Below are 22083 nucleotides of genomic sequence, written 5' to 3' on the forward strand. Positions count from 1 at the left end.
TCCTTAAGGTCACCAGGTAAATACCCTGTTTCTAGGGACCTATTTAGGAGAGAGATGATCCGAGCCTCCAATAGCGGGCGTGCCACACGGAAGATACTCGGGGGACATGGGTCCGCTGGGGAACCAGATTTAGTTTTCCCCATTAGCTGCTCTAGACTCAGCTCGTCCAACTCAGGGAACTGTACTAAAGAGCAGGGAATAGGATTCTGAACCTCAGGCTGTATAGTGTCACAATTCACCACACTACTCTTGATGTCCTGGATAATGGTCTTTACCTTTTCTAAAAAGTATTCCTGAAAGGTGTTAGAGTTTATGGGAGACTCAGAGTTCTCCTGTTTTTTACTCAGCTCCGACAGGATTTGGAATGTCTCCTTCTGGATATTTCTAGCCTTCTGTAGGCGAGACTCATAGTACTCCGCCTTGGCTTGTGAAATAAGTTTTTTGTACAGGTGGAGTGAGTCTTTATATTGGTTCCTTGCAGTATCCTGCTTGGTTTTCCTCCAGATTCTCTCCCGAGCTCGGAGCTTTCTTTTTTGTTCCCTTAGTGATGGGGTAAACCATGGAGCCTCTTTACCATGGCCCTTAATTGACTGAGTTTTTTCCGGTGCTATGTAATCAATAGCTGTGTTCAGGCTCTGAGTTAGGACTGTATATTCTACGTCCAGGCTTCTATCAGAATTCGTCAGAGAAGTCATTTCCGGAAGCACAGAGGTCAGGTTTTTTAAATCAACCTCGGCCCATTTGCGGGTCCTTCTAGTACCTCGGGGTAGGTGCTTTAAATGATCTTTTATGTTTACCTCACAGGTCACTAGGTAGTGGTCAGTCCAGATGCAGGGAACCACATCCTTAAGAAGGACATTTGGGTCTGTGGACCATACTAAGTCAAGAGTGTGACCCTTGATATGTGTGGGTACTTTCACAAGTTGACTAAAACTCAAAGCGGACATGGTGGTGTCCAGTTGGCGTGTTGGTAAGTCCCATTGGGGGCTGTCCCAATGCAAGTTAAAATCTCCTAATATCACAATTTTGTTGTACCTTGTACATAGATCTGATATAATAGGTGTAAAGAAGTCATTAAAAAGTGGAGATGAGTTGGGTGGGCGGTAGATTGACAGAATCACCCAGCAGGAATTGTTTAGAGAAATCTTTATTCCTACTAGATCAGCTAGGTCCACTGTTTCTGAAATTATCTCTTCCACAGATAGGGATTTTTTGAATAGAATCGCTACCCCACCCCCCCGAGCCGACCCTGCGCGGTTCTGCCAAATTGCGTCATAGCCATTAGGGAGGGCAGCAATAATATCTGGCATGGAGTTTTCACCCATCCAGGTTTCTGAGAGTGTCAGGACATCAAGGTCTCTATCCTGAAGTAGGTTATAGATCTCTACATGATGACTGTGAAGGGACCTAGTATTCAGACTAGCTATCTTTAGTACCGGGTATTGGGTTCTAGAACTTCTGTTGTACGGCCGCAGTATGGCAAATGTTTTTAGCCTAGCAATAGCACCTATATCGAGTTGCAACTGACCGTTATCTAAACAACGAAGCTCTTCCGCCGTATATGTATAGCGACGGTCAGGAGATCGAGCCCCCGAGCCCGCCCGTGCGCGGACGGGCGCAGACGGGCTGGACTCTGGCGTGACTCCGGCGATGCTCTGGCGATCCCGCAGCGCGTGACCGCTGCGCGTGAGCATGGTCGGCTTAAGTACCGGTCTAGCGTCCTTGTGACGACTAGACCGTGCAGAGCCTCAGCCCCCACCCAAGATGTCTGCCGCTGTGGCAGTCGATAGTTACCGACTAATGCAGTAAAGCTGCAAGCTACAAGCTTGTCAAATGACTTCAGAAACCGCCCCAACGCGGAGTTTAGTGGTTTTTAAATGTGCAGGTAAGTGGCGAATTTTAGGAACAAGATGAGCGCATAAAATCATACAATACACACATGGAAAACGGGATCAATAAAAACAATCAGTAAAAAGCTCCTAACGAGCGCTATGCGTTCTGTGCTGTCTCCTGGCTTAAGCAATGCCAAGAAAGTAATTTCCAAGTAGCCGGCCGCCTAATTTGCTCGGCTTAAGTACCGGTCTAGCGTCCTTGTGACGACTAGACCGTGCAGAGCCTCAGCCCCCACCCAAGATGTCTGCCGCTGTGGCAGTCGATAGTTACCGACTAATGCAGTAAAGCTGCAAGCTACAAGCTTGTCAAATGACTTCAGAAACCGCCCCAACGCGGAGTTTAGTGGTTTTTAAATGTGCAGGTAAGTGGCGAATTTTAGGAACAAGATGAGCGCATAAAATCATACAATACACACATGGAAAACGGGATCAATAAAAACAATCAGTAAAAAGCTCCTAACGAGCGCTATGCGTTCTGTGCTGTCTCCTGGCTTAAGCAATGCCAAGAAAGTAATTTCCAAGTAGCCGGCCGCCTAATTTGCTCGGCTTAAGTACCGGTCTAGCGTCCTTGTGACGACTAGACCGTGCAGAGCCTCAGCCCCCACCCAAGATGTCTGCCGCTGTGGCAGTCGATAGTTACCGACTAATGCAGTAAAGCTGCAAGCTACAAGCTTGTCAAATGACTTCAGAAACCGCCCCAACGCGGAGTTTAGTGGTTTTTAAATGTGCAGGTAAGTGGCGAATTTTAGGAACAAGATGAGCGCATAAAATCATACAATACACACATGGAAAACGGGATCAATAAAAACAATCAGTAAAAAGCTCCTAACGAGCGCTATGCGTTCTGTGCTGTCTCCTGGCTTAAGCAATGCCAAGAAAGTAATTTCCAAGTAGCCGGCCGCCTAATTTGCTCGGCTTAAGTACCGGTCTAGCGTCCTTGTGACGACTAGACCGTGCAGAGCCTCAGCCCCCACCCAAGATGTCTGCCGCTGTGGCAGTCGATAGTTACCGACTAATGCAGTAAAGCTGCAAGCTACAAGCTTGTCAAATGACTTCAGAAACCGCCCCAACGCGGAGTTTAGTGGTTTTTAAATGTGCAGGTAAGTGGCGAATTTTAGGAACAAGATGAGCGCATAAAATCATACAATACACACATGGAAAACGGGATCAATAAAAACAATCAGTAAAAAGCTCCTAACGAGCGCTATGCGTTCTGTGCTGTCTCCTGGCTTAAGCAATGCCAAGAAAGTAATTTCCAAGTAGCCGGCCGCCTAATTTGCTCGGCTTAAGTACCGGTCTAGCGTCCTTGTGACGACTAGACCGTGCAGAGCCTCAGCCCCCACCCAAGATGTCTGCCGCTGTGGCAGTCGATAGTTACCGACTAATGCAGTAAAGCTGCAAGCTACAAGCTTGTCAAATGACTTCAGAAACCGCCCCAACGCGGAGTTTAGTGGTTTTTAAATGTGCAGGTAAGTGGCGAATTTTAGGAACAAGATGAGCGCATAAAATCATACAATACACACATGGAAAACGGGATCAATAAAAACAATCAGTAAAAAGCTCCTAACGAGCGCTATGCGTTCTGTGCTGTCTCCTGGCTTAAGCAATGCCAAGAAAGTAATTTCCAAGTAGCCGGCCGCCTAATTTGCTCGGCTTAAGTACCGGTCTAGCGTCCTTGTGACGACTAGACCGTGCAGAGCCTCAGCCCCCACCCAAGATGTCTGCCGCTGTGGCAGTCGATAGTTACCGACTAATGCAGTAAAGCTGCAAGCTACAAGCTTGTCAAATGACTTCAGAAACCGCCCCAACGCGGAGTTTAGTGGTTTTTAAATGTGCAGGTAAGTGGCGAATTTTAGGAACAAGATGAGCGCATAAAATCATACAATACACACATGGAAAACGGGATCAATAAAAACAATCAGTAAAAAGCTCCTAACGAGCGCTATGCGTTCTGTGCTGTCTCCTGGCTTAAGCAATGCCAAGAAAGTAATTTCCAAGTAGCCGGCCGCCTAATTTGCTCGGCTTAAGTACCGGTCTAGCGTCCTTGTGACGACTAGACCGTGCAGAGCCTCAGCCCCCACCCAAGATGTCTGCCGCTGTGGCAGTCGATAGTTACCGACTAATGCAGTAAAGCTGCAAGCTACAAGCTTGTCAAATGACTTCAGAAACCGCCCCAACGCGGAGTTTAGTGGTTTTTAAATGTGCAGGTAAGTGGCGAATTTTAGGAACAAGATGAGCGCATAAAATCATACAATACACACATGGAAAACGGGATCAATAAAAACAATCAGTAAAAAGCTCCTAACGAGCGCTATGCGTTCTGTGCTGTCTCCTGGCTTAAGCAATGCCAAGAAAGTAATTTCCAAGCTTAGGCTTTAAGCAGCTGGTAAAGGCCCCCACCCATATAAAGGGACACATTCTTGACCTTATTTGGGCTCTAGATCCTAAGGTGACTCTTTTGAAAATTTCACCCTGCATATGGTCTGACCATTATCTGATCTATTGCAACATCCCTATTGATGTAAAGCTGACACAACCCCCCCCCCTATAATGAAGAAAGTCCGTCAATGGAGGAAAGTTGATTTACAAACGCTAACGGACAGTCTCTCCGAATTGGCTAAACGAATGGTTTTTAATGATAATTTAGACCAAGATTATAGAGATATAGTGTGTAGTATGAAGAAAGCGATTGACCAGATTGCACCAGAGAAGTTACAACCGATAAAAAAAGCAGGAAAGGGGGCACCTTGGTTTACATCGCCTATAAGAGAACATAAAAAGAAACTCCGTCAAGCTGAAAGAAGCTGGCGGAAAACTAAAGATGAAGGGGATCGAACTCAATATAAAAACTTGCTCAATGTCTATAAAAAGCTTATTCTGGCTACTAAAGCCAATTACTACGAAACCCGGATAAATCAAGCTGAAAATGTCTAAAAAGAAACTTTCAAAATTTTAAATGAGTTGAGCAAAAAACCTGAAAATATTGAAACAACAATTAGTTGTAACATGTTTCAAAATTATTTTTTGGAGAAGGTAGATACTATCCTTTCTGATATCAGGCAGAGCATGGTACCCGGATCCAATATATTTCAGGATGCTCAGACTCCCTCGGAAGTCACTATTTCACAATTTCGGTCACTAGATCTGATGAGTCTTGAACAACTCATGAGCAAAACCAAATCTGGCTCCCCGGCAGACCCATGCCCCCCTAGTGTCTTTCGTTTGGCACGCTCTATTCTAGAAGACCAGATTACCTCCCTCCTGAATAATTCATTGGAAACAGGGACGGTACCAGCCAGTTTTAAGGAAGCTCGAGTGAAGCCATTGATAAAGAAGCCAGGAGCTGATTCTACCATCTTGAAAAACTATAGGCCTATCTCCCAATTGCCGTTCTTGTCCAAAATCCTGGAACAACACGTGCTGGCCTCGTTCCTGGAGTCTCACCACCTTTTCCAGGAGCGCCAGGCGGTATTTCTTGCACACCATAGCATGAGTTGGTGATGCTCTCGGTGCTGGATGAGCTTAGGGGGATGGCTGACAGTAAAAAACCGAGCGCCCTGATACTTTTAGATCTTTCAGCGGCGTGCGATACTGTCAGCCACACCCTACTCCTGGACAGGTTGGCCAAGCTTTCAATGACTTCAATCCTTCCTATCAGGGAGGACGCAGCGAATTCAGTTGGGGGATTGTCTATCGGAGGTGGGTAACTTGACGTGCGGAGTCCCACAGGGCTCCGCACTGTCCCCAGTATTATTTAATCTTTACATACAACCACTGATCAACTCCCTGGTAAACATGGGCTGCCATGTTTTTAACTATGCTGACGACACCCAGCTGCTACTCAGCATAGACAATACTGTCTCTGCACAGAAGTATGCTCAAGATATCCTCAGATTTGTAGTCAGTTGGATGACGGCAAATCTACTGAAAATGAATCCTGAAAAGACCGAGGTGTTGCCATGGAGTGACCTATACTGGCCTCGAGAACTGGGTCCCACCCCAATACCCTGTGACAAGGTGAAAAGCCTTGGAATTAAAATTGACAGCGAATTGTCAATGACTATCCAGATCTCTTCGGTTGTAGGGACCTGTACTGGTCTTATTAGACAATTGCGCAAATTAGTCCCACTTCCTTCTACATCCATGCTTCGCACTGTAGTTTCAGCAACAATTATCTCGAGGCTGGACTACGGGAATGCTCTCTATTTGGGTCTACCAAAAAATCTGACCAATAGACTGCAGGTTGTTCTGAACGATGCTGCACGACTCATCTTCAGACTCCCAAGAAGATCCCATGCTTCTCCTTTGCTTCAGAACCTCCATTGGCTTCCTATTAGGCAAAGAGCTGAGTTTACAAGCCTTTGCACGGCTCACAAGGCAGTTTATGGGCAAGCACCTGCCTATATTAAGGAACGTCTGCAGATTTATAAACCTGAACGAACTTTGAGGTCATCTGATGCTCAGTTGTTAGTCTGCCCAAGGTTTAAACTGACAACGAAGGGCGGGAGATCTTTTTCAGTCTTGGTTCCTCAAATTTGGAACAGACTACCCGAGGCCTCCGGAAAGAAGGTAATTTATTACGTTTTAGGAAATCATTAAAAACACTTTTATTTAGGGAAGTTTTGGACTCATATTAATTTGCACACGGTACTGACTCTTTGATCTGTTAAGTGTTGTTTTTGTTCTCTGGTCATGAGCGCCTTGAGACCTGCCGGTGAGTTGGCGCTATAGAAACCGAAACTAACAATAACAATAACAATAACTTAAACCATCATATGTATTCCTGTTACTTTGTCACACTGGAGACGATCGCGTGAGTACACAGGAAGTGAAAAATTGAACAAAAGAATTTGACGAAATGATACAACCTCAACATCGCAAAGAATAAGGGGAAAAAAGAAGAGGAAGATATCAGATAATATTTTCCAGCGTTACCTGCAACGGGAGTAGGTGCAAGAAGATCGTCGAAAACAAGCTGTAGACTTGGGAGACGATTGTGGTAAAAATCCTGTGAAAGTGAAAGTTGCTGGTAGGTGAAATCCGAGTGGTGAAACGCAAGGCCAACATGCGTATCACACCTCAATTTGGGGTGAAATAAGGGCAACGTCCCTTAGAAAAAAGACTGAATGCGCTAAAGTTTCTATGGGAAAAAACGTGCCCAAATATTCATGGAAAGGGACCTAAATGTTGGATATGCCCCAATTCCTTTAGAAAACAGAATTATTGTTTTCGTGACATAGTCGGCGACCATCTTTGAAAAGTAATTTTTTTGTAACAAGCATTTTCTGTTTTTCTTTTGAGGGAAACTAGGAGGAGCAATGGCATATTAGCTGTTTCTGGATTTTTTTTTTACAAGAATTAAATATTACGGAGAGGTGTGTTCTCTAAGGAGTCAACGTGGAACATCAAGTAAGAATAACTTGTTCTTTCATGTCACTGTGTATTGAGGAGTTACATAGTGCTTGATGCTACTGTGGCAAGCACACCAGGTACCATATTGTTGAGAGTGATCCTGTGGTTGAGGTTACGGAAAAGCACACCACGTCAAATATTGTATCCAGTGCTTGATACTACGATGATAAGCACACCACGTCCAATATTGTTGAGAGTGATCCTGTGCTTGAGGTTACGGTGACAAGCACACCACGTTCTATGTTGTTGAAGAGTCTTCAAGTGTTTGCTACAACGGTGACAAATACATCACAGTCAAGGTCTACAAATGGGTGAAGCATAGCATAATAAAGAACTGAATTTATTTACAGATTTTAATAAGTGTGTGCTTGTGGTCACGGTGATGGGCACATCATTTAATGATTGACTTATTATCCTCTCTGGCCTCAAAGAACAAAATCAAACGCGCTAGATGGGGCGGACGCTCCTTCTCGTGGAACGCCGCCTCTATATGGAACTCCCTGCCTCCAACACTGCGTAGTCAGCCCGATTTACAAAAATTCCGCAAAGAACTTAAAACTTTCCTCTACCATTAAAGTTAGTCAGCAGACCCTTTGACCCATCTCCTCCACAGCGCTACGAGGCCTCCGGGTAGTAAGAAGTAGTTTCTGTCCTGTAACTCCAGTTCTGTAGTAGGGGTATCTCTGTTATAGTCATAATCTAGTGAATAGTCCCGGCCATGTGCGTGGACCCCGGCAATCAAAAATAATCTCTTAAGTTGTCAAAATAATGCAGAAACTGCAAAGACACTTAAGAGAGAATTTAAAGACAAATAATGCAGCCTATATCCACAGGCTACACTGTCCAGTACTTCAACTAGAAATTCCACCAAAAAAACACCACACATAAAACAGCCTGCAGTTTCTACCATAGAGAAACTTGCCTCCCCCAGTCAAAGACTCTGGAATGATAGAGAGGAAGGTAGGGACAGACAAGCCCCATAGGCTGCCATTATGTGGCTTAAATAGGATACTGTGCCTTTAAGAGAACTTTCCAGAACTTCTCCCAGTATCCCAGAATGCATAGCAGGTCCCTCTACTTTCAGTTCTTTTTGAAGGCGAAGCACGCCAGACCTGTCGCATTCTTGTATGATGAAAAAATCTCCACCGGGGAGGAGGGCGGGCGCTTATGACTATAACAGAGATACCCCTACTACAGAACTGGAGTTACAGGACAGAAACTACTCCTTCTGTAGTAGGGGATCTCTGTGTATAGTCATAATCTAGTGAATAGAATGGCAAGCCCACCCCCACACCAAAGCGGCGGTGGAGAATAAATACATAACGCCACTACTGTGCGAACAAATTCCGCAGCGAAGCCTGGCCAACCTGAGCGTCTGCCCTGGCGTCAGTGTCCAGGCAGTAATGCTTAGCAAAGGTATGAACCGACTTCCAAGTGGCTGCCTTGCAGATTTCAGCAATCGGCACGTTACGGAGCAGAGCCGTCGTGGCAGCTTTGCCCCTGGTGGAATGAGCCTTAGGCTTACCTCCTAAGGTCTTATTAGCCTTCTGATAACACAATTGTATGCAGGACACAATCCACCTAGAGATGGACTGCTTAGAGGTCGCAAGACCCGTCCTGACTGATCCATAATTGACAAACAACTGGTCAGACCTACGAATATCTTTGGTTTTATCCAGATAAAATTTCAACACCCTCCTCACATCCAGGGAATGGAGAGACCTCTCCGCTGGGGATGAAGGGTTCTGAAAAAACGTAGGCAAAGTTATAGTCTGGTTGACATGAAAATCAGAAATAACCTTGGGAAGAAATTTAGGGTGAGTACGCATAACAACCTTAGCAGCATGAAATACAGTATAAGGTTCATTACAACATAACGCCTGAATTTCACTCACCCTGCGGGCCGATGTAATGGCCACGAGGAACGCCGCCTTCCAGGACAGGTGCTGCAACGAAGCCTTATGAATAGGTTCAAAAGGCTCCTTCATCAATCTGGACAGCACCACATTCAATTCCCATGAAGGCGAGGGAAGCCTGACAGGAGGGAATACTTTCTTCAAACCTTCCAGAAAATCTTTGATCACAGGGATCTGGAAAAAGGAAGTCTGTGAAGGGCATTTCCTGTAGGCAGTCAATGCAGCAAGATGTACCTTAATGGAATGGACATTAAGGCCAGACTGCGCCAAATGTAAAAGGTAAGGAAGGATGACATCTTCCTTGCAGGTCGTAGGATCATGGTTCTTAGACTGGCACCAGATACAAAACCTCTTCCACTTGTAAGCATATGAAGTCCGAGTGGAAGGTCTCTTAGACTCCTTCAGTATGTCCATGCAATCATCGGGCAGATTCAGATGGCCATATTGCACTATCTCAGGAGCCATGCCGCCAAACTCAAAGACGAGAGGTTGGGGTGTAACATCCGTCCCCCGAACTTCGTGAGAAGGTCCGGCCTGCACGGCAACCGAATGTGAGGAAGGAGAGACCGGTGAAGTAGGTCCGTGAACCACCACTGCCTGGGCCACTCCGGGGCGATGAGTATCATCCGAGCTCTGGACCGGGCCAGCTTGATGAGCACCGCCGGAATCAGGGGAATGGGAGGAAAGGCGTACAGAAAGCTGTTCGTCCAGTTGATCCATAACGCATTCCCCAGAGTCCCTTGTTGGAAGTATCTGGAGGCGAAGTCTCTGCACTTGCTGTTTTCGGCGGTGGCGAACAAATCTACGTCTGGAGTTCCCCACCTTGCGAAGACTTCTCCTAGTACTTCGTCGTTTATGACCCATTCGTGGTTTTCCTGGAGCTGTCTGCTCAGTGCATCTGCCTGAACATTCTGCACACCTGGTAGATGGGTGGCCGTTATCGCCAGTCCTCTGGCCAGGAGCCAATGCCAGATCGTCTGCGCCTCCTGCGACAGAGTGCGCGATCTCGAGCCCCCCTGCTTGTTGAGGTAATACATCGTGGTGGTATTGTCCGTCTGTACAAGCAGAGAGTTGGTCTGGAAGGACGGAAGAAAGGCCTTCAGCGCCAAGTGAACAGCCCTGAGTTCCAGGAAATTGATGTGATACGTGGCCTCCATCGGTGACCACGTGCCTTGAATCTGTAGAGTCCCGGAGTGCGCTCCCCATCCCAGAAGAGACGCATCCGTCACGACAGTCTGCGCGGGAATGTCCTTGTGAAAGGGAACCCCTCTGAGGAGATTCTCCGCCGAACACCACCACTTCAGAGACTGAAGAGCATGCAGTGACAGGCGAATCTTGTCGTCCCAAGATCCTTTCCTCTGATCCCACTGGTCCTCCAAGCACTCCTGCAGCGGTCTCATGTGCAGCCGTGCGTGTGGCGTCAGGAAGATACAAGAGGCCATCGATCCCAGTAGAGAAGACACCGTCCTCACTGTTGTAGATGGAGTCGTCATAAGAGCCTGAGCCTTCCGAAGGAGTGATAATCGTCGCTCTTCCGAAGGAGACACGCTTGCTGACAGCGTATTGATGGAGGCTCCCAAGTACTGTATGCATTGGACCGGAGTCCGGACAGACTTGGCCATGTTGATGTGCAGCCCCAGCTTGTTCAAGAGAACGCACGTCTTCTGGAAGTGTGCTCGCGCTTCCGAGAAGGAGGATGCCTTGATCAACCAATCGTCCAAGTACGGGTAGACGAACACCTTGTTCTTCCTCAGGTGTGCCGCTACCACTGCCATGCACTTCGAGAACGTCCTCGGTGCAGACTTCAGTCCGAACGGGAGTACTGTGTATTGATAGTGATTGGTGCCGACTTGGAACCGCAGGAACTTCCTGTGTTTGTGTGCAATGGGCACATGGAAGTAAGCATCCTGTAGGTCTATGGCGCATAGCCAGTCTCCCTGTTGCAACTGAGGGTAAATCTGATGCAACGACAGCATGCGAAACATTTCTCTGCGAATCCATTTGTTTGCCTGTCGCAAATCCAGAATGGGCCTGAACTCGTTCTTGTCCTTCTTGCGAACCAGAAAGAACCGGGAGTACAGACCTCTTCCTCTCTGAGACAGAGGTACGTCCTCTATCGCCCTTTTCCTCAACAGGATATCCGCTTCCGCCTGAAGCTCGCGCAGCTGAAACCGCGAGCTGACCGGGGGAATAGCTGGAGGAGGGCTGGTGAACCGAAGACTGAATCCATTGCAAACAATATTCAGCACCCACTTGTCCTGAGTAATTTTTCTCCACTCTGCCAGAAAAAATTGAATGCTTCCCCCTACCGGAGTGGGTAACAGATCCGGGGGAAGTAGGTTCCTAGGGCCTAGACCCAGCCTGGCCCTTGGGCGCCGGAGCCGACTGCTGGCCTCCCCTGCCCTTCTGGCGCTTCTGGAACGGCTTACGGAACTGGTGTTGCTGTTGCGATTGTCCCGAAGCCTGTCCCCGTCCACGGCCTTGTCCGCCGAACCGCCGTTGGAAAGGGCGGTACTGCTTCTTGGTCTCTTTGGGCTTTTCCAGGCCCACAGCCGTCAGCGTCTCGGCCTCCGCCTTCATGCGGGCCATTTCATCGTCCGCATGCTTCCCGAAGAGGGTCTCACCGGAGAACGGCAGATTGGCCACCCTCTGCTGTGCGTCCGGTTTCAGGGACGTAAGCCGGAGCCATGCGTGGCGCCGTTGGTTGACTCCGTGGCAAAATCCGTGCGCCGCCAACAGGGAAAAGTCCGCTGCCGCGCTGATTATCTGGTTGGCCACCAGAATCCCCTCACTTAGTACTTCCATGAAGTCTTCACGCTGCTCCCGAGGTAGATGCTCCGCAAAGCGCTCGAGGGAGTCCCAAAGGGCGCGGTCGTATCGGCCCAACAGAGCCGTGGCACTCGCCGCTTTCATGGAGGTAGCGGAAGTCCCACAGACTTTTCTCCCCGCCGAATCAATCCACCTTGACTCCTTATCCGGGGGAACCGTGGAGGAAGGAGTGGTGGCATGCTGCTTGCGAGCCGCCGTGACGATGACAGAGTCAGGCGGAGGCTCCGCTCTCAAAAAGGCCGGATCCGAGTCGGGAGCCCGGTACTTCTTTAGTAATCTTGATGGAGCCGCCTTCGTCACCGCAGGGGTGAGAAACAGAGCCATAGCCGGTTCTTCCAGGCCCGGCACCAGAGGCAGGAGAGGACGAGACAGGTGCTTTTGATGTAGAGTCTCGAAAATGACCGACGTCTTCGGAGTGGGCACCGTCAGAGATATGCCCAACTTCGCAGCGCCTCTCAACAGGACGTCCTGAAACGCCACCAGGTCATCTATCGGGGACACTCTTGTGTCCGGTGACCCCGATAGGGTAGGGGAATAATCTCTGGTCCCAGAGGACCCCGTGTGTGAGCGAGATTCGCGCCTCCTACGGCGGTGTCTTGATCTCGTGGATGATCTGCCTCGCGATCTCTCCTTCCTCCTGGAGCGAGAGCGAGACCTGCCTGCCCGTGGGCGCTCCTTCGGTTTACGTGGAGGGGTCTTCCTTGGTTCCTCACGGGGTTTCGTCGGTTCCTCCCGGGGTTTCAGTTTTGGAGTCCCCTTAGGAGGAACAGGCAGGGACGGCAGGGAAGTGGACCTCGGCGGAGGAACCTTCGGCTGCGGGGTGGGCCCATGCGGAGGGACCGGAGGTGGAAGAGGGTCTCCTGAAGGCAGTGGCGGTTTGGGTGGAGGGTCCTCCTTAGGAACAGGAGGAGGAGGCGGAGTCCTGGGCCGAGATGGCGTGTAGACTTCCGAGTACACCGAGCCCGGTGACCCTTTAGGCGAAGGATGCGGAGAGCCAGTCCCATCAGCGGGCGACCGCTTCCTCTTGCGCCCTCCACTGGAAGCAGCGTGACTTCTGGGACTAGAATCCCTCCTGCGCCGTTTAGGAGAGGGTGACCGACTCCTAGACGCTGACCGCTGTCTGCTGGACGCAGAGCAACGCTTCTCTGGCGTAGAACGACGCCTCCTGGGCTCCGGCGTCGATCGCCGCCTCCTCGACGTCGACCCTCTGCTCCTCGGCGTCGACCGTCGACCCCTCGACGTCGACCTCCTCTTCCGCGACGTCGCACGGTGCCGTCTCGACGTCGAGCGTTCCTTCGACGACGAACGTCGCCGTCGTCTTGATGTTCTCGACGTCGAGGAGCCCCTCGACGTCGATCGGCGGTGTCGCCTCGACGGCGATCGACGGTGTCGCCTCGACGGCGAGCGTCGGTGCCGCTTCGACGGCGAGCGCCGATGCACGTCACTCCGCCTTCGGCGTCGATAAGAAGATCTCGACGTCGACGAAGACGATCACGTCGACAGCGGCTTCTCCTTCGACGTCGAGCCGTCACGCCGTCTCGACCCGGAGCCCCGGGGAGAAGGGGAGCACGCCGCCGTCATCCCTCTCGACGTCGTCGTCGATGCAATCGACGTCGACGGAGAATGGGACCGTTTGCTGGACTTCCTGCCCCCGGGGAGCCCCCAGGGGCCTCAGCAGAGGCAGAGGGAACCTTCCCAGCCTGCCCAGACCCACCTGCAGCCCGCAGACGCCTATCCTCCAGGCCAGCCAGCCTGATCTTCAATCTGTCCCTCAGAGTCCGAGCAGAAAGCTGCTGGCAGATGACGCAATCCTCAGGGACATGATCTTCTGGAAGGCACACGATGCAGACATCATGGGGGTCACTCTTGGCCTTCTTCCTCTCACATGCTGGGCACTTAACAAAAAGGCCAGGCATTTTAGAGCCCTAAAACGCCAAAAACAGCACAAAACAGGAGAAGAGAACACCAACAAGTAAAACTGCAACACTTTTAAAAGTCAAAAGTGTCAAAAAATTCCAATAAACCCTTGAAAAAGGGAGAGCTCAATGCCAGGGTCCTGTAAGCAGGAGCCGGAAAAAAGAACTGAAAGTAGAGGGACCTGCTATGCATTCTGGGATACTGGGAGAAGTTCTGGAAAGTTCTCTTAAAGGCACAGTATCCTATTTAAGCCACATAATGGCAGCCTATGGGGCTTGTCTGTCCCTACCTTCCTCTCTATCATTCCAGAGTCTTTGACTGGGGGAGGCAAGTTTCTCTATGGTAGAAACTGCAGGCTGTTTTATGTGTGGTGTTTTTTTGGTGGAATTTCTAGTTGAAGTACTGGACAGTGTAGCCTGTGGATATAGGCTGCATTATTTGTCTTTAAATTCTCTCTTAAGTGTCTTTGCAGTTTCTGCATTATTTTGACAATTTAAGAGATTATTTTTGATTGCCGGGGTCCACGCACATGGGCGGGACTATTCACTAGATTATGACTATACACAGAGATCCCCTACTACAGAATGCGCTTTATAAAACCCAATTTAATTTCATTTCATTTCATTTTAATTGAAGTGACTCTTTCCGTTTTTCATTTAAGTTAAAATGTATTCCATCGATAGGTGTATTGTAGTAAGATCTGTGAATTATTCTTTTTTTTAAAGATATTTAAAAAAAACTAAAGTGTGAGAAATGCAGAATGTAATATCCCCTCTGTTTTTTCTTTCGGATCCTGGGCATCCACCAGTCATATGGAAAAAATGGAGGAAAATATTTGAGAACTATGCGAGGGTATGTGGCACAAATTTGAGTGCTGAGAGAAAACATGCACTATTAATGCATTGTCTAGGAGGCGAAGGACAAGAAGTTTTAGAAAATTTACCACAACTAAGCCAAGCAGAGCAGAGGGGTCTTAATGAATAGGAAATGTGCCTAAGACAGTTAGGCTTACATTACTTACCAAAGATGAGCACGATCATGGAGAGATATTACTTTGGGTTACGAGAACAAGGAAAAGATGAAACTGTTGAACAGTTTGTTACTTCATTACGCAAATTGGATTCTAGTTGTAAATTTGGTGAGTTGGTGGAAAAAAGGATAAGAGATCAATTTGTATTAAGATGTTGGAATGATAAAATAAGAGAAGAACTTTGGCAAAAGGATGAACCACCATTAGATGAAGTTATGGTCATTGCAAAGCGTGTGAAACACATGGTTAAGTGTGCAGGAGAATTGAGTAAAGTTAGTAAACCAAATTCTCTTAGTGAAAAAGTAGAAGAAGTTCAGTGTCAAGTTGTAAAAAATGTTGATGCTAAGAAGAAAAATGATTTGGCTAATAACAAGAGTAATGAAAAATGAAAACAAAACAAACAAATTACAAATTGAGAAAAAGAATGTAAGCACATTTCAAGGTAATTGTTTTCAGTGTAGTAGGTTTGGTCATTTCGCTAATGCAAAACAATGTCCTGCTATGAAGGTGAATTGCAATGTGTGTGGTAGAAGAGGACATTATGGGACAAACTGTATTTTCCACAATAGAAGAGACAGTAGGAATGAGACAAAAGAAGTCACGTTTCAAATAAATGAGTGTAGTGTTGAGCATCCATCAGAATGGGTTAAGGTGGGTCATGTAAAGATTAAGATGAAATTTGATTCTTGATCCCATCTAACTTTCATTTCTAAACAAGAGTTCCATAAGAATTGTTCGGGAAAAATTAATTTAAGAAAGTCAGATGTCAGACCCACAGGCTATGGTGGAACTCCTATTAAAATGTTAGGTTATTTCATCGATTGCCTAAGCCTTTAGTACAAATACAAACTGTAGAAAGTCTTGAGGAAAAATCTGTGATGGATTTTAAAGAATTGTTTAGTGACACATTAGGATGTTTGAAAGGATATAAACATCAGATTAAGATGAAGTGTGGTGCAAAGTCGGTTGCTGCTAAGGTAAGACTAAGGTAAGACGGATTTCAATTTGTATGCAAGAAGCTGTTAAAAAAGAAATTGATAAATTGTTGACTTCTGGAGTGATAGAGCCTGTAAAAGCAACTGAATAGTTGTCTCCCATAGTCGTAGCGCTCAAGGCCAATAACGAGATTCGCTTATGTGTGGATCTTCGAGCTTTAAACAAGGAGGTAGTAGTAGATAAATTTCCTCTACCCAATATTGAGGAGTTAGTTTCGACGTTAGATGGAGCATGTTATTTCACGACATTAGATATGGCTTCCGCATATCATCAAGTACCTCTCAGTAAAGTTTCACAGGAATTGACTGTTTTTATAAAACCTTTTTGTCGCGTTTAAGTTTTTGAGGATGCCCTTCGGGTTGGTATCCGCTGCCTCAGTCTTTCAGAGAATCATGCATGATTTATTCAAGGACATACCAGGTGTTAAATGTTATCAGGATGACGTTCTGATTTATGGCAAAACTGTGGTTGAACATGATGAGAGGGTAACACGTGTACTGAGGAAAATGCTCAAAGCAGGTTTATCACTACGGCGTGAGAAATGTAAGTTTGGTGTTACTGAGCTTGATTATCTTGGTCATCATATTTCAAGACATGGTGTAAGACATAAAGAAGAACTGGTTAAGACCATAGAAATGTTGAAGGAACCATGTTCAAAAGAAGAACTTTCTTCATTTTTAGGTATGGCAGAATTTTATAATAAATTAATTAAGAATTTTGCAGACAAGACGGAGAAACTCAGAAGTTTAATGTGTAAAAAGGTTGAATTTATGTGGAGTGATGAATGCAAAAAGGTGTTTGTTCAGATTAAGGAAGATCTTAAAAATGCACCAAATTTACAAGCCTTTAAACCAGGAGATCCAACGTTTATTGTAACAGATGCAAATAAGAAATGTCTGGGTGCTTTACTTTTCCAGTTGAAAAATGGACATGAGAATTTAATTGCTTGTGCTTCAAGATGTTTAAAGGGTGCCAAGCATAATTATTCGGTTATTGAAAAGGAGGCTCTTGCCATTTATTGGGCAATAACTAATTTTAAAAAATGTGTGTGGGTATCCCCTTTGTGATAAGATCAGATCATAAACCCCTTAAGGAAATCTTAGAAAAAAAGGATTAGATTCAATTTCTTCAAGAATTAGAAGATGGGTCATTTCTTTACAGGAGTATAATTTTAAATTTGAATATATTCCTGGAAGTAGAAATATATCTGCAGATTGCTTGTCAGGTTTGGTCGGAAATGTTGAGACAATGGAGTCTTTAGGAGAAGATAAAGAGTGTGGTGATGAGTTGGAAGTGAGAGTCTGTGAATTACTTTAGGAGCTATAAAGGAAGAAGAATGGAAGGAAGAATTGTGTAAGGACAGTGAGCTGGTGAAAGTGATGGATTTCTTGTTGCAGAATATGAACAACTGTCTTTGTAAAACTTGGTCCTTAGTGTCTCATGAATTAGCTATTGTTGATGGGGTTCTTGCTAGAGGCACAAGATTGATTCCTCCAGAAAGTTTAAGGAACATCATTGTTAATATGGCACATAAAGGACATAGGGGCATTTCTAAAACAAAAGAAAGTATCAGACAGGATTTTTGGTGGCCTGGTCTGGATTTAATGGTGGAACGTGCAGTTCGTGATTGCGTTCCTTGTCAACTGAGTGATAAAGTACTTAAGCGAAGACATTCACAAATGGTCTGCAGAAAATTACCAAATTACCAAATTGTTCTTGGGATGAGGTAGCCATTGACATTGTGGGTTCTTTACATGGGGAACAACAAACTCCTTATTTAATTGTTTTGATGGATTTATATTCACGTTAGGTGGAAGTCAGCTCTGTGAGAGAGATTACTTCTCGATGTGTTATTACGTTTTTAGAATCCATCTTTAAACGAGAAAGTTTCCCTAATTCTTTACTATCGGACAATGGTCCTCAATTTTGTTCAAATGAAATGGAAAAGTTTCTGTCTGAAAGTGGTATTGTACATAAAAGAATAACTTTGTATCATCCAGAATCTAATGGTACTCTGGAGAGATTCAATAAAACTTTGAAAGAGAGCATTCAATTAGCAAGAGTAAATAGCCTGGATTGGAGAAAAGAGTTACAAAATCGGATTTCAGCTTACTGATTTACTCCACATTCTACTACGGGAAAGACTCCTTTTGAATTATTCAGAGGAAGGTCTTCTAATACTTGTTTATGTCAAGGTTGAATGATTTTGGATAAAGGTATAAAGAACAATGACATTGGTGAGTGGAGAGATAAAGAGTTATTTCTTCAGAAGAAGTTTCCCATTTCAAAGTTGGTGACAAAGTTAAAATTAAGGATCCTGTGGGGTGTCTAAATTTACAAGTGTAAAAACTGTAATTAAACTTTTCAAAAATGCTGTAAAAGCAGATGATGGACGTATTTGGAATCACAGTCGTGTGGTTCATCTGGATATGAAAGGAACAGTTGATTCAAATTTGAATGTCTCTGGTGAAGGAACATCTGATGATTATACAGAAAATGATTCTACATGCAGGAGTCATAGAGTACGCAAAATTCCTAGTTTTCTGCGAGATTATGTAAGATGAGATGTTGTTTTATCTTTTAGTAACTTTATATTATCTAAAAGTTCAATTGCTTTATTTTTTATATATGAAGGGAGATGTGTGATGTATCTTGGTTCCATTCTATGTATTCTAACATGGAACTTAAGACATGGAAGTTCCATGGCTTGACAGTTGATGACTGCAAGCTGATGGATGAGGTTGTATAATAAATACCTCCTACTTAAACCATCATATGTGTTCCTGTTACTTTGTCACACCGTGCTCCACTGCTCGCATGTCGGCTCCAGAAATGCATAGGCCCCGGGTTGGGACTCGGAGCTCCCCAGCGCAGACGCTGGAAGTAGCGGACCGGGACGTCACAGCGGGTTGTGGCGGATGTCACTGCAAACCTCCTCTCCTACCGGGCACAATGGTCCTTTTTCTGCGTTAGCTGTCAAAGCGGATCATGAAGAAATCGGGCTTTAGGCGTGCCCGGCCGACTGAACTTCAATCCCAGGCAGCCATCTTAGACGCCTGGCTGGCCACACCCGCTTCCCTGCTAACCATTGATAATAATGGGGTGACCCAGTGACCCTCAGTACCTGGGTTCTAAACTTCAAACAAAAATGGTTCTGTCGGAGCTCAAGACAATTTCTTTGTTATGTTTTACTATACTAGATACTTTAAGTGCATTTCAAATCATTAATCATGGAAATACTGTATGCAACAAATATAGAAGAAAAGAAGAACACACACCACAGTTTCTGATTTTTGCAAGGGTATTCTTATTTTTAGTTATCTTGCACGAGTTACTCAAAGTAAAAAAAATATAGGCTGTCCAAAAACAATTGTGACTGGAATCACAGTTAGGGTGAAGTGCTAAGGTGAGTGATAGTGATCAGTGATTATGTGACTATGTAGTGACACAATAACATATAGACATATAAAATAACATCAGTCCATCATTTGACATCAATAGTCTCAAACAACAAGATTATTCTTTTTATCTGTTGAGACTTAGTATGTACGGATTAATAGTATAACATCAACATTTCGACCCTAGTAGATGGTGCAGACTTATTAGCAACCGTATCGGGTCTTCATCGGGACATAAGGTAGGACAACCTTATAGTTTGGATGGTATTGAGGCTTCTTCAGTAGCCTCTGGAGGCGGGGTGTCAGCCGACACCCTCGCTAGCATTTCTTGATCAGGGTTATCTTGGCAATATATGCAGATTTCTTCACCAGTTGGTGGAGAAATCGAGGAAAAAAAGTGCAGCAAGAGCGATCACTTTGGAGAAGAACAGCACGCGTCTGTATCGGTCCCCTTTCGGATAAAGATTGCTTTCCTGCTAAGTTTAGAGTTAGGGACAAGGTGAAAACTTACATTTTTGTATAATCAAATGCCACCATAGAAAATGTTTGAAGAATGAAATGGGGGTAACAGTGAAACAACCTCTGCATGGTCATTCTGAATGTCCTATGATGATGCTTCACCCTGTAGTCTGGTTAGAATTAAATTTCTGAGTTTACTCTCAATGAAAACTCCAGAGGAACACTTGCCCCCTATCTTGAAGAACTATTCAGAGGCGCAGTTGGTTAGTTCCCCTCCTGGATCTAATCCCCCATCTACCTCAGTAGATACTGAATGTTTCAACATAGTGAGTACTTAATTAGCTTAATAATTTCTGGTAAATTCCAGAGATAACAAGGCAGCTGTTACATTTGGTACCTATTTTGTGCATAAGTTACTATGGAAAGATTGTAACGTTACTTATCTTTCTCAATTCTAAATAAAATATCTAAAATAAATGAATGGACTTGCAGAGAATTGATTTTGAAGGAGTAGAAACCACGAAGAAAACACTAAAAAGCTTATGAGATCAGGAACTAAGAGAAAATTGCCTACGTTAAGTGATTGTTTCTAATCCACATTGGAAGTGGACAACAACCTGATGGAGCCAGGACACATATATATTAGTAGAATGCGGACTATCATCACAGAAAGCATTTACAATGATGACAGCGTATGATAAAGGACCCACAACTGTATCTAAGGACTCGACAAGTTACTACAGGAGGCCGAAAGTGAATATTTGTTTACCTTGGCGTTCACAATCTCGATGTGGAGAAGCAGGGAGGCGAGTTCCAGCTCCTCGCTATAGCTGTTTCGCAAAGGCACAGACCGGTAACCTAGAATGAATTAAAGGAAAAGGACATGTAGAACAGGTCTTAACAGAGGAGGGATTTACCAATAAATGATGGTTTCTCATTTGTGAGGACAGGTATGCTTTTTTTTCATCAAGCAGCAAGGCTTGGGCCATGAAACAAGAGAAGTATATTTGTCCACTCGTCACATTTTCAAAAGAAATAAAGAGTTATGATGAAACCCACCTGTTTTGAGACCCTTAACAGGAAAAGTGGCTTGTGCTAGAAAGTTGGGGTCACTGAACATGTCCTCTTCATACACCACGAAACGCAGAAATGTAAACTCTGGATTGTTGATATCGAATACGAATGGCTTGAAGAACCAGGTGGGGTTCAACCCGTTGTCAGCTGCGCAAAGGAGATCAGAAAAGTGATTCATTTATCAGGATAGCATGAGGGACAAGCACAGTTTCGCTATGTTCTTCTCTAACGGAATTTAAAACCGGCATGTTTAGGAAACATCCTTTCACTCTATTGACAGTAACTTCCATCAGCTAAGTATTATTAAGCTCAGAATTCTAACACAGCGCTAAACATATTGGGGCAGATTTATGAAGGCCTTGCGCCGCCGGTGCGTCACTTTTTCCCATGTTAAAAATGACGCACCGGCGGCGCAAGGCCTTCATAAATCTGCCCCGTAGTTTGTAACTGCATCCTTTAATTTATCACACATTGAAAACCTGATAAACTATTGATGGATTCAGTAGTAGAGTGAGATCACACTCGCAGCCATTCCCTGGCATGAAAAATGAGTCTTTTAGTTTAACTATTTAAATGTATTAGTTAACAGAGGTGACACAGCAGAGTTGGTTTCATGCACTAATAAGTGTTATTTATCTTTTATCAAAATGTTACCTACCTGTAAAACTTGGACTACAGCTGGTAGTAAGGTTTAATCACATAGAAGCCAGGTCATAGGAGTCTGGAATATTACAAATCACTTTACTTTGACATCTAAGTTTATGTTTCAAGCTTGTGACATATGACTCGTGATCATAACTCCTGAACCTCCCAATGCATAGTCACTTAGACATATAGCGTCAAATTTAATATCACTGTGTGTCGTTTGTAGGTCAATGCAGTTATGTCAACCTATCATTTCTATCAGAAGGAAGTTAAGCAAACCCTTCCCTTTTTTAATTTGGATGGCAGATAGAAGTAGTATCAGTCATAACTGCCCCAAGACTTCATAACCTCAACACTGTCTCTTTATTGCTGCTAGGTAAACAAAAATGTATCCAAAATTATACAAGCTCCAAACGGATGCCATGCTAATCTGTATTTAATAGCATTTAAGAAAGTATTTTCACTCTAGGTTGTGAATTGGAACCCATTTCTTTTCCTATTTAGCAGTCTCATGA

The 22083-nt window shown here is 45.2% G+C and overlaps 1 protein-coding gene across 1 annotated transcript in view; it reads right to left on the reverse strand.

Moving 5' to 3' along the window:
- Positions 1-22083, reverse strand: part of LOC147724808 (1-phosphatidylinositol 4,5-bisphosphate phosphodiesterase gamma-1-like) — a 731250-nt gene that overhangs the window by 48245 nt on the left and 660922 nt on the right. Inside the window, exons 30-31 of the mRNA XM_086966316.1 lie at positions 20909-21070; positions 20619-20707 (exon numbers count right to left, since the gene is read on the reverse strand). Of these exons, the coding sequence (XP_086822442.1) occupies positions 20619-20707; positions 20909-21070 (251 nt within the window). The remainder of the gene's footprint in view (positions 1-20618; positions 20708-20908; positions 21071-22083) is intronic.

This window comes from Lissotriton vulgaris, chromosome 4_1 (genome assembly GCF_964263255.1).
Source record: "Lissotriton vulgaris chromosome 4_1, aLisVul1.2, whole genome shotgun sequence".
Classification (NCBI taxonomy): Eukaryota; Metazoa; Chordata; class Amphibia; order Caudata; family Salamandridae; genus Lissotriton; species Lissotriton vulgaris.